The sequence below is a fragment of the Gavialis gangeticus genome, unplaced genomic scaffold (genome assembly GCF_001723915.1).
Source record: "Gavialis gangeticus isolate Ggan-Ray unplaced genomic scaffold, GavGan_comp1, whole genome shotgun sequence".
NCBI classification, from domain to species: Eukaryota; Metazoa; Chordata; order Crocodylia; family Gavialidae; genus Gavialis; species Gavialis gangeticus.
Window position 1 is genome coordinate 76,475,941 of NW_017729025.1, and position 13,410 is coordinate 76,489,350.

General features: G+C 38.2%; 1 protein-coding gene across 1 annotated transcript in view; it reads right to left on the minus strand.

Annotated features, from left to right (window-relative positions):
- Positions 1 to 622: 622 nt before the first annotated feature.
- Positions 623 to 13,410, minus strand: part of FMN1 (formin 1) — a 303,131-nt gene continuing 290,343 nt past the window's right edge. The window contains exons 16-17 of the mRNA XM_019518964.1: positions 5,198 to 5,282; positions 623 to 2,817 (exon numbers count right to left, since the gene is read on the minus strand). Of these exons, the coding sequence (XP_019374509.1) occupies positions 2,773 to 2,817; positions 5,198 to 5,282 (130 nt within the window). The 3' untranslated portion in view covers positions 623 to 2,772. The remainder of the gene's footprint in view (positions 2,818 to 5,197; positions 5,283 to 13,410) is intronic.

Here is a 13,410-nt window from a genome sequence, read left to right on the forward strand (position 1 = left end):
AGGTGGCACCATTAGTAATGGTCTCAGTGCCATTTATGAATGTTGGCTAATGATATATCAGTATGTGATCTGGTTGGTTCAGTCATTTCTGTAGCATCAGCATTTTTGAGATTATGGAAGACTAAGACTTCTCTTCCTAAATCAGGATGAAACCTGAAAATCTAAAAAATAAATTGTGAACTGATAGTCAAAATGTTGAAACAAGATACTTGCTGAAACAATTTTTTTCTAAAATGTTTTGAGTTAAGACATCTGTTACAATCAATCCTTTTCTGTATAACATTCTACTGAAGAAGTATTTCATTGTAGAATTCCTGACCAGTTCTAATTAAAGCATTCAGTAGCTTTGTGGCAGGTGGAGAACCATATTGAGGACCCTCCATTTTTTTTTGTTTAGACAATCCTCAATATTGTATCATCTACCACCATTCTCTAATCTTTGGCTTGAATAAGCATTTGTGCTTATGATGTTTACCACTAATAAAAGTACAAACAGATTCACTCCTTTGTGTGCTTGGCTTGAAGGAAGACCAAACATTTCAGTTTTTGGGATTTAGTTTCTTTCCATTAGGCTCGTGCTTCCCCAAATTTCCATGCCAATTGGAAAAAAACAAACTATGAATCCGTTTTACCTTCATTGATATATATTTGATTTGTTTTCATCCGTAAGATATTTATGCATATTAAATCTTTGAATAGCAGCTATAAATTCCAAAATATATAGGCCTGTCTTAGGTCCCTTATGTTTATCTGTACAGGAATGAAATAATAACCATTTAAGGAACCTGCAAATTAAGAATTTGCCGAATAGGAAACATGAACTAAGCTGCTTCAGTTACTATTTTCTTTAACAAACATATCAACTTTGCCTAATACTTCATAACAAATCCTATAACATTTCATGTATGTAGATAACCCAGTATATTACTTTCATGCATACCCTTTACAGTACTAGGAAAAGGGATGAATATCTTCCTCATTATACTTTTGATCCTTTTTACTTAATCATTATTTAATTTGCATTGGTTATGTCTCATAATAACACTAGTTTTTAATGTTTTAGTGATTTAGTAAATTGAAATGTTCTTCAGATGCTCTTTCCATATTCGGCTGTTCAGTTGCAGCCTAGTGTTAGCCCATCACAGAAGGTTTATTTATTTTTTAAGAGTGTCTATTTTTGTTTCACCTTAAAACTTTTTCTGTTGCATGGGTATTTCTTATAAGGAGTCTGACCCTGGAAAGCAGTGAGTGTCCTCAAGTAACATTTTTCCTGAAGGCATCCAGCACTTTTTAGGTTCAGGCCCTAAATCCTAATTTTATATCATCACAAGACTACATTAAGGTAATTCTATAAGTTATTCCTCAAATTCTATACAGTAGAGTACATACAGTTATAAATACACGATAGACAAAAAAAAAGCTGGAAAATATGTTGTATAGCATGGGTATCAAATTTACCAGGCCCTGCAGGCTTGATGTATGATGCAGGACCAGCCCACAGGCTGGATGAACAGCCTGTGTAGCTGGCTCCCCAGTTGGCCCATAGATCCACCCTCTTCACTCCCGTGTGTTGGATCTAGTGCATGTGACACTCACTCTGGCCAGTCTAGGACTGCGCTGCATGTGGTGCCTGTGCAGGGCCAATCTGGGACATGTGCTTCACATGGCACATCCTCCAGCTGCTCCAGGCCCCACACAGCATGTAGCATGGGTCCTGGGCTGGGCAGAGTGGGTGCTCTGCGTGGTCTGCATCCTGGGTCTTGCATGCAGCTTGAGAGTCAACTTTGGACCCAAGGGCAGTGGTGTGGGGCTGGATGATGGGGCTCTGCAGGCCATGTCTTTGACCCCCCTATTTTATTATTAAATAATATGGCTTTCAAGAAAATTGAAAGCTAGAGATTTATTGGTATAACTTTAAGGGGATATATTATGTACTCCCCTTAGCTGAATGATAACAAATAAATTATCTGATGGCGTTGATAATTTGACCATGCGTTGAATTAAAAAAAAATACTTGTCATTTGTTCTTGTGAGACCAGACAACATGAAGACAGTGCAAGAATCATCAAGTCAACACCATAAAATTAACGTTAGTGATATCATCTACATATACCACAGGACAACAGAATTTGAGGCTATTTCTCTCTTCCCATGTGCAAAATATTGTTTTCCATTTCAATGCATGTGGCACAGACTCAGACTTTTATAAAAATACTTATGGTAAAATACATAATACATTTATAATGAATCTTCATTAATTTTAGAAAGACTAATTTAATATTATTTATACATTATAAATATTATTTAGAATCAATGCTGCACTCAGTACAGAAGTCAAAACTTATGGTAAAATAGCCTCTCAACCTGAACGATACCTCTGTTGCAACCTACATAAAGTCCCTGTAAAAAATGTACAGATTGTTAGTAGTTACTTAATTCAGGGTCCAACATCCTGATTTTACCTCTTTTGTGTTAGTGCATTATGCATAGACTACTTCAAATACCCATTTAGAAAACAGTGTCATTTTAAAACCATGTAAGGAAGAGTAATATAAAACCATTCATAATTCCCCTGTAAACAGCTTAGTGTTCCTTCTACAGAATGAGCAAACTGCTTACAAGAACTGAAAAATCTCTGGTGGATTGTCTTGGGAAAGATGTGCAAAGCAGGATTCCATAACATCTAACATAAGGTGCTCCCTAGGGAATGGACACAGTAAAGCATCATGCAAGGTATTAAGTCACACTGTCATTATTTTCATGTGTCTTCTTTCAGTTGGTGGTCACATTGGCTTGCTTCTGACGTAGTTTTTCTTTCTGTTGTTTAAGAAAAAAGAGCTTTATTATCATTCTTTTCTCTAAGTTTTCCATCTGCTCTCAACTTGTAACAAGCATGTGGTTTAGAATATTGAGAAGCACCAAACAAGTCATAGTAAATTAGAGCCCATTTACTCCAGCAAATTAACTCCTGGAGTGCCATGCCCAGAGAACTTTTTAAAGTAATTTGCAGTTATCTCTCCTGTAAAGATTTCTTTTGACATCTAAACATTGAACTTTTAGTGCCTTTCTAGACTTTTCTATTAATTTAACCTGTACTGTATGTCTTTAAAAAAGAGTTACTCCAAACTTAAGCAGGTAGTTCTGCAAAAAGCAATACTACATTTTAAAATAAAGTTTGAATTTAATACCTTCTTGAGCACTTCAACATACATAACAATTAATATAGGTATTTCTTTAAGAGATAAGTGGTAACAGCTTTTTGCTTTGTCCTTAAGCATTTACCATTCTTGCATTGGTTGAAAAAGCTAGACATAGATATATACAGCAAAACAATTGATGGTTTACAGTTTGGTTTTAAATACTATTGCTGAATACAGTATGTGCAAATGCATTTATTAGCAGTTTATTTATTGACTTAGCACACATAAGCTTACATTGCCAACACTACCTGAAGTGATGCTAACTTGGGGGGAACAATTATTGGGGCCCGAGAGCCACACGGGGAGGTCCGATGAGCTGTTGCAGGCTGGGTCAGCACCCTCCCCACCAACAACTCACCAAAACTCTCTATGGGGCTGTGGGCAGGCAGGAAGCAGTATTCAGGAGTGGGAGGGGCAGGTGAGGCTGAGATCATGGGAACCTGGGGCCCAGGGTCCAAGGCCTGGGCCCTGGGCCCAGTGCCTACATGTCCCTGCCCGCTGGGGTGAGGAGGTGTGTGTGGGGAGTGGCAGGGGGGTCATGTGCATGTGTGTGTGGGGGTGTTGCCTGGGTGCTAGGTACCAGGCCTCTGCTGTGGGTGAGGGGATAGGGGCAGGGGGCATGTGCAGCCAAGCTCACCCAGGCAGTGCGGTCCCTGCTGCCCCTGGGGTGCTCTGCATGGGGTCGAGCCCTGCTTGCTCACACCAGGACAGCCCGGGCCATGCTCCCATTACTGCCCATGCCCTGGCTGGATGCTGCTCTGTTCTCCCCACCTCCAGTGGTGGCTCCTGCTCCTGATCTTGCCCCTGCCATGCTGTGCTGTGCTGTATCAGGTATCAGGTGGGCGGGTGTAACAATGTAATACATGATTAACTGTTTAATCACATCTTAAGTGTAATGTGAGCCATGGACCAAATATATGACAAATTCTAGTAACTTTTACTGGGGGTCTGAAGTGCTGCCAAACATGTAGGTATCTTGGCTAGAAATATTTTTTTTCCTAAGATGTAAATTGGTTACATACATCTTTTAAATACAGAGATGCATACATTGAATTAATACTTTCAATAGGTAGTAATTTGAAAACATCTTCAAGGTTTTCAGTATGACTTTGTTCAATATTCTGATAAACCATCTCTACAAAACAATTCATTATTAACCCATTATTGTGTTAACCATATCACCCTGATTGAGAATCACTAGGTTAAAATAATGGGAAGCGTACTGAGCCACTGGCTTACAATAATGGGTCAACCAGGGTGCCACAGCACTCTGGGGTGCCTTGAGATCCTTTCCAGGTGAGTCAGGGTGACATGCAATGTTAGCCCTATTAGGTGCGCAAGTATGGTTCACAAGGCAAGCCCAGGGGTTTCAAATAGGAATTCATAGTGTTAAAAACATTTTAACTAGTTGTGGTCTTTCTGAATGTTTTACAACAGGAAAACTGCTCTATTATTTTTCTATAATCTAAAAACAAATGAAAACTGACAGCTGGTATTTTCTAAAGGGTGCCTTGAGTCTAAAAAAATGGAGAACCACTGGCATAAGCATCTATGACATAAGCATTTATTTCAGGCTGTTAATTAATTTAAAAGTCCCTCCTCACTTAACATTTGTGAGATGTCAGAAAGGAATCTTTAGAAGTCTAACATGAAGCTAGGATGGTGTCTTTTTGAGTGGTTTGAAAATAACATTTCAGAGTACATAAAGCAGTACAGAAGAAGGCCCAGAGAGAACTTTTGGGAGAGAAAAGGTGAGTTAACAGGGCTCCTTCCTACTTTGATATCCAAGCCATGTCAGAGCTAGGCTTGGCCACAAGAAAATGCAGTTTTTAAATGTGATTGTTGCACCAATGTAGGTAAAGCCTTAAAGATTTTCCTCAGGAGGGATATCAATTTACTGCTTTCAAATTGATTAAACATGCATGCTACTAGCTATACTTCAATGAGAACTAAAAAGCACAGTTATTCTGTGTGCTGTGCTAAAGAATAAATCATACCAGGCTAGCTGTGGGGTTGACTTTTTTTGTTTCAACCTTCTTCTCTGCAGTTAACTTGTTTATGGTTTGCTGTGCCATTTTAATTCTGGAACAAAAAACAAACAAAAATATTATTAAATAAACGAACAAAACTATTCAACATCTGTTTGATACACCTAGTAAATTTCTGCCTCTAGTATCTGTTGGCTTAGAAAATGGTATTTAAAAGTTTTGGTTTTGGGGAATTCCCCAAAAACTGTAGATCTGTCTATCTATCTGCATTAGATAGATAGATAGATGAGCAGCAGAGGTTCATTGATTTCTAAAAGGCTTGAGTCTCACACATACAATGTTCCACAGCCTTTGAAGCAGACAGGCTGTCTAACACAACAAGGCCAATGGATACACACACAGCCTGGGGAAGAGGAGGGCATGTACCATACTGTTCCATAACACGAGCTAAGGTGGAGAACGCTGGAAAGACCAAAATAGTATGTGTGCATGTGATGAGCTTTGAGGATGTATGACAACAACACAGAGAGACCAACCAATGACAGCCTTGGATCAAGAGTCATCAGGAGTCATCAGGAGGGAAGGAGAATACTAAAGCAGAGACTTGAGAGTAACCAAGAGTCCCTCCTCTCCAGTCTCCTCCTCCCCGAGAGGGGTTCCAAGAAAGGACCCAGCTTTTCAGGGACCCCGTCCATGGGAGGGGATCCCTAAGGCCACCATGGACAGAAGGCACACCACCGGCCTGTCTCATCCACCCCACCGGGGGGGAGGGGCGGGGATGGGGCTCGTTATCCCACCTCCAGATTGGTGACATACTGACATCTGACACCTAACAGAGAGCCTCAGAGTGAAGACTGAATCCTGGCCAGATGTACTTTTACTCTGGTGACAGCCCTAGGATTTGGCAGATATATAGAATTGCTTGAACGTTTGTATTGTTTCTTTTCTGCTATTACTGTATATCAATAAATTTGCCTATTATCGAATGAAAAGGTCATGGTCAGTCTAAGGGTGGGTCCCCCAGAACAAGGCATCTGGGTCCTAAATTCAGAGCCAACAGTATCTATAGGAACATTATTCAACATATATTATGTGGGTAAGATTAAAGCAATGCAATGCACAGATGTACAGCTATATCAAGAGTAAACAAACAAAGAGACAGTGCTACTAATTAAATCTGTTCAATTGTACCTAATAAAACATTACAGAAACATCATTATGAATGAACTTTCAACCAACATGAAAATCAAAAGTGAAAGATCTTAACAACTGATTGTGCAACGCTTTTGAATGAACTTTCACCCAACATGAAAATCAAAAGTGAAAGATCTTAACAACTGATTGTGCAGTGCTTTGCTCATTGGCCAACCTCTGCAACCAACTAGAATCAATATAGCCTATTGGGTTGAAGGGTTCGCCCATATCAGCCTTGTAGGATTTGGGCTTTATAGAATTCTTTCCCCACTATGGAGTTCTAATAGAAAGGCAAGATAATATCCCTATTTCAGGAGCCCAAACAATAGGGGACTGACCATTTGTGCACAACTTTTGTACTTACTAAGTGCATTTTAGATTAATTTGATGACATCAGGGATTAAATCCTTCAAAACATATTACTATTATTTCAATGGTAGGCATAAACAATATGAACCTGACTGTTGAAATAAACATGGATTCTGAAACTGACTGATCCCCTAGGCTTATCCTTACCATGCAGGCCCTGAGCAAAGCCTTAAAAGTATGCAAATGATCCATCCCACTTAAACAGGGATAGGAATGTGGGAAGCTATTGAGAAGGTTTTGGATAGAGGCAAGTGGTCTGGTCTCAACCAGAGGTTGTAGATCAGTCCACTCTGGGTGTGTCTACATGTGCAATTAATTTGAAGCAATAAACTTTATATACTGGTTAATTCTTGATTACTAGTACCAAAGAACAGGAGCACTAATTACAAAGCCTCATTTCCAACTTTTTTTACCTGCTCTATTGATTGAAGCCAAAAATATACCTTTAGATAGAAAGCTCTGATAAGATTACTCAGTATTCAGCCTGTGTACAATTTCAATTTTGTCTGTTGTTCTTATATATTTTAACACCTGTTTTACTAGCATTTCCAGATTTTTACAGGGACTTTTTACTTGTGACTTACCTTTTCACCTTTTCAAGACTCCCAGATAGCTAAAATGATTTGGTTTTTAATGATGAGATGGCTCCTACTCATTGGACAGTACATTCCTCTTCATAACCACAAAGGGTAGGCTTAAAAGTGTTCTATAGAGCTTCAAGGCAATCCCTACAATAAGATTAAGTAGGACCAAACTAGGATGGTCAGGATATCATGAACTCCTTTGCCACTGACCACATTTTTTTTGTTCGATGCTTCTCTCCCTCTCTGAATCCGTGAGCTCACTCCTACCAGCTGTGAAAAAGTTGGAATGCTCACTTTCCCTCCTTAAGAGGAAGAAAGACTCTTAGGATGCCTGTAGACATGCAGGATGCCTGCTCTGATGAGCTGCAATTACAGCATGTCAGAGCAGGCTCAATCAAGTCTGCTGGAGCATGCTGATTAGCACACTCCAGCAGCCTTGGCATCTCGTGTATTCAGAGTCTCCGTGCTTCAAAATGACGGCAGGGGCACTTTAACTAAAGCTCATTTGACCATTTTGAAACATGGGATGCTGAAAACACAAGATGCTGCAGGTGCTTTAATTAGAGCAGCACCTGAAAACCGCTCTAATTAAAGTGCCTCCTCCCACCCCAGGAGCACATATAAGGATGCCCTTAGAGATCATAAATTTTTATAAATAAAAGAAGTGTTATCTATTTTGCTACTTTATTAATATATCTGAGTGGTTTACATAGATATTCCATGAACTCTAGGTAGAGTTTTCAGTAAAAGATGATCATATATAAAACAGAACTACAATAAAGCTTTTCACTGATCTATCAATTTTACTGTGATCTTTGTTTTAAAAAAGTGAGACGATGAGCAACACATTGTATTGTTCTCCTAAGAAAGCTTTAATTTCTGTACTAATGCATGATAGGTAAGTGCTAGTCATATTTTCAGCAATCTACATGCATAATTAGGATGAACTGAAGTATTCATAATTTTTTTAACATTAATTGTTCTATTTTATGAAATGTTTGAGGTTGGCAGTTACATCAGTAAAATAAACACACTGAGACCAGGCCTCACAGACAAAAGGAACTCCTTCCTAACTCTTGGAAATGTTATTGCTAACATATGTTGAAAACCTACTCTAGAATTCAAAAACTAAAATGTAAATTTACCAAATATGAAATCTACTTTTGCACAAGGTTGCAAATATGTAATATATCACCTTCTTGTACTCTTCCATTTTTTAAAGATAAAATAACTCCTTAAAACTTGAAAATGTTATTGTCCATTAAAAGGTAAGGTGCCTTTCCAGGCAAAAATACAAATATTTAAAATATATTTCAGAATTGTATGTACTTCCAGAAGTAGCACGTGAGCACATTTGATTGCAGTTGATATTCAAGGTGCTCTTTTTTCAGATGGAATAACCATGTAAAGATGCACACAACAAATGCAGACTAAACGGCTAAACATACAAGCTAGATTGGCTATTGGGCATATTTAATCAGCCTGTTAAGCATACATCTTCTTCAGTGTCATGAATAAAATGTGCGGTAACACTTCTTGTCTGCTTACTGTGTTGTTTTTTTGCTTAACATGGTAAAAGCAGAAATATTGATGCCACTTGTGTAGAAATACAATGATCATGAAAGAAGCAAAAGTAACGAGTACATGTAGTATAGGGTTTGTGAGTGAGACTTGGTCTTCATATTATAAAGATGCAACCTCTCTCAACCACACACCATTAGTTAGCCAACTAAAAAAACGCCTCTGACAAAAACAGTATTTTTCTATGGACTCTTTTTAAGAGTTAATTAAATACATTTTTATTTATTGTCTGACATTCTCTCAGACTGTGATATTACAGTATTATATTAATGACTAATTTGTAAAGATACCACACCACCTACTATTATTTTAATTATGTTAGAATAAAGTATTTAATATGCTATAAAGCAAGTCCTTTAGGATGTTAAATGCAGTTTATGAGACTTTATATAGACTTAAATTGCTGTACTTCTTCCTATAAAAGTATAAACTTCCTTGGGTATTTTTAATTGTTTGGCAATTACTTGTTCTCAGTTTATTTATGGTAAAACAAAAACTATGGGATAGAGTGTGAAAAAATTCTGTAACTGTGGTTATATTAAGTGTTAATGAAGGTGACCAGCTTAACATTGTCTAGATTATACAAATCAGGTGACAAGAAAAGGTATTTGTGAGAATATGGGAGCAGTATCCAGCTCTACAGCCAAATATCTGACGACTTGTAAAAACATTACTAAAATAGATCCTTAAAGCTAATAATGTGATTGTTCCTGCCTGCTTGAAAGTAACTAATGAATAAATGAGCAGTGGGGTTTACAGAATAAAGAAAATATAAGTACCCACTATATCTTGTTATCTGAGCTCATTTGTTAATCCCATGTTAAATGAGGAATGAATGGGAGGGAAGCGGGTGGAATATGCCAGTCATAAAACTCCCTAGGTAGTAGGAAAATCATTAGTGGACTAGGATGACCAGTTAGATGTGATAATGGGATCGAACAGTTTATAGATTTAGAGAAAGTTCATTTAATGTAAAGATTTGAGTCTGACATGAATTTCCTCTTTAGGCTCTCCTACTAAGGAGACTCAGCCAGGGAGTCTAGTCTGATCCTGCTCTCCTTGGAATATACAGCAGAAGAATCAGGCCCTAAAACACAATCTCACAATTTACACATGGGGGAGAGAGCACCAGTACCAGTACCAGTTCAGAGCATCCCAGTGCGAATGCAGAAAACTGTAGGACCCCCCACATGCACACAGCAAGTGTATTATATTGTTATGCACAGTGACATTAAGAGAAGCTTGCTGCCTTTCCTCCCTGCTTCCCATGATACCTTACTGGGAGGCAGCCTCAATGTACAGGAGCAGCTCCATATAGAAGGTGGTCAGTATGGGTGGACAGTCTGGGGGCCAAGATAGGTTGGCAAAGGGATAATCAGGCAAAGAGATAAGCCGTGATATTTTTCTGCTCTTGCCAGCTCTGCACAGCTCTAGTGGACATACACTGCACTCAGTAGCCTTCTGGAAGGGACAGGGGAATACAGACAGGGGCCAGAGGTCACAGGGAAGGAAGGAGGAACCTGGGAAATAAAAAAAGATACCAAAAATACATGTACAGGAAGAAGAAAAACAACAAAGGGTAAAAGAGGGAGGGGAAAACAAAAGAACACAGAAAAGAAAAGTAACAAGAGGAACATAAAATTTGACATGACAGAGAGAACTGACAAAACAAAATGAGTCTAGAAAGTGGTGAGAGGTGATACAAAAGTGCTGATCTGACAAACTGTTCCAAGGTGGGAGTCCCCCACAAAATAAAAGAGAGAAGTTTGCCTGGAAGGCAAGGTTAGCACTGTAATAGTTTTAATTGGGTGCAGTATTTCCTGTTTAGTGTTTCCTATTTACAGCAAAGGTGTGCGTTCTTCTTGTTAGTATTTTAACTTGTCAATAAAAGGTGGTTCTTTAACCTTCTGCAAATAGCATGGAAACTGCATAACTCTAGGTGGACTAAGTATTAATTGGGAAAGCCTGAAAATGAAGTTTCTTCAAAGAGAACTCAGAAGTAGCAATTTTCCGAAATGTACATTATGCTTCTTTCCTGAATATTTTCCCTTCCTACCCAATTCCCATTGAATTCTAGGCAAGTTCTTTGACTTCATGGGAACTAAAAGTGGTCCCTGCTCCCTTGAATAAGCTGCAAATGCAAATTTATGATCCATCCTACCATTGTACCAACTAGATCAAGCAGATGGCTGTTTTAAAGTAGCTACAATATTGAAGAATTTCTTACAGAAAACAGCTTAACGTATTTTTTATTGTCTCCTATTTTGGCATTCTACTGAAAACCCATCAAATTTACCCATCAAATATATGCTTAAAGATTTATTTCTGCTGTGGGGGCCCACACTGGAATATTAAATGATAAAAAGTGCTTTTCATACTGTGAGATACAGTCTTTTCAGCAGAGGAGTGCAATGTAATCATAGCTATTCCTTCTAAATCGTATTTTTCAGCAGCATTAATCACTGGATGACACAGCTCATGTCTACTTCTCATTCCATGACATTAAACATTAATAGTTTTTGAAGCTTCAGTGTGTTTAAGAGAGAAAAGGAAAAGAGGAAAACTTAAAGAATGCAGGTTGGTTAAACCATGAAATCTAACCAGCTGTAATGTGAATCTGTTCAAAAGAAGAATTACTATCACTCATCAGTGAGCAGAAGAGGTCAAAATATCTTAGTGAAGTAGGAGGAAGGTTCCCAGTGCCAACATTAATGTGAAATGAGTTTTTTAAAATGATGCCATGAAGAATAAAACTGGTTTAGGTAGTAAAAATGGAGCTTCATATTTTAAACAAATCATAACTTGTTTTATCCAGATCTCTTTAACTAATGTAACTTAACAACTACATTTTCCCAGTTAAGAACCCCCAAAATTGAGAGAGACAAAATTGAAACCCCCCTGCTATTATTTTTAATTAAAGAACTATTTATTTTGTAAATGAGGGAATATAAAATAACATTTTATCTCTTTAATTTTGATTTCTTCATAATCCCATAAAAGTACTTTCCATTGCTAAAGTAAAGACATTATTGTGCAAAGGGTTAAGAGGATAAGGTATGTTATCACTTATCTTGATGCTCCCTGCTTAGCTCTCAGAGAGAAAGTGTATGTTCAGTCAGCCCTCGAAATAAATGTTTTGCACTTACAACATTTAGAAATTGACACCCTGTTTCAACATTCTGACATCAGTTTTGACTTTACAATGCTTGATCTGACGCCACGCCAGCAAACAAGTTTGCTGCGTGGCCCATCTCCCTGAAGAACATCTGTCCAAACTTCCTTGGACACTTTCTTTAAGAAAGCAGACAAGACTCTAGAAAAATCTGCAGCCAGGACTTCTGAGAAGACTCCAGCCAAGAACCCTTCACAATGTCCAACCAAGAGCCCTTCCAGAAGTCCAGCAAAGTCACCTCAAAGAAGTTCTTCCACATCAATATGATTGCTATTTACAATATAAATACATTAATGTAGATATATTACTCATCTATAATGGATTGAGTACAAAATTCTGGGTTATTTTGGTGAAAATAGAGTATTGGACTTTGGTTTGGTAACCAGTCCCCTATTTATAACATTGCTTTCTATGGGAAAATCAGTTCCGAGTTATGACTTTTCGATTTAATATGTGGTTTTCAGGAACCAATTGTGTTGTAAGTCTGAGAACTGCCTGTGTGTGGGAGTGGAGGGAAGGGGTGGGGGGAGGGGGAGGAGAGGGAGCATAGAGTTAAGCATAAAATACTTGAAATACCCACAAACAGACTAGACAGAGGCCACTCTAGAGGGATTCTATTTATAAAACCAAAACAGCATGTTTCTTTTCTTTCCTAAGACCCGGAAACTTTCCTAAACCTACTACATACTATCCTAAACCTTCCTAAATCTACCAGTACCACAGGTCCTTATTAGTTTTGATCCATACTATCAGGCTTTACTATTGTTTAAGAGTTGGGGAGGTGAAGGCAAAGGAATGTGGTTTCTCAGGACATCTTGAATTTCTATCCACTGTCTTTTGTTAAGACCTATGAGACCAGACAGAGAGAGATCCACTCCCACAGCATCTACAACTCTTACTGGGAAGATGGCAGCTTATGTGGGTACACAGAAGCTGCATGGTTTCTAAAAGCAATGTAAGCCTTCTTGGGAGGGTACATTAAGGTAGTGCCATCCAGTGGCACTACAAGGTACATAACACACATGACCGAATGAACATATAATTCCCTCCTAGACATGGGCATGCATCTAAATTGGATGCAGTTGAATCCACATTTAGATAAATCACTTGCACATGTATCAAGGCCTTTAGGTTAGTTTAACTATTTGTGCACTAAAGTTTATGAACTGCTGTACAGAAGTAATGTTATCTGAGAAGTACAACGGTTATCATGAAATAATACGTAAAAAAAGTATCATGCACAAAACATCAAGAAATTAGGAATAAGCAAGTAGAAAATTGGAAGATCAGTGGGCTTCCAATGTTTCAACTGATCTTTATAA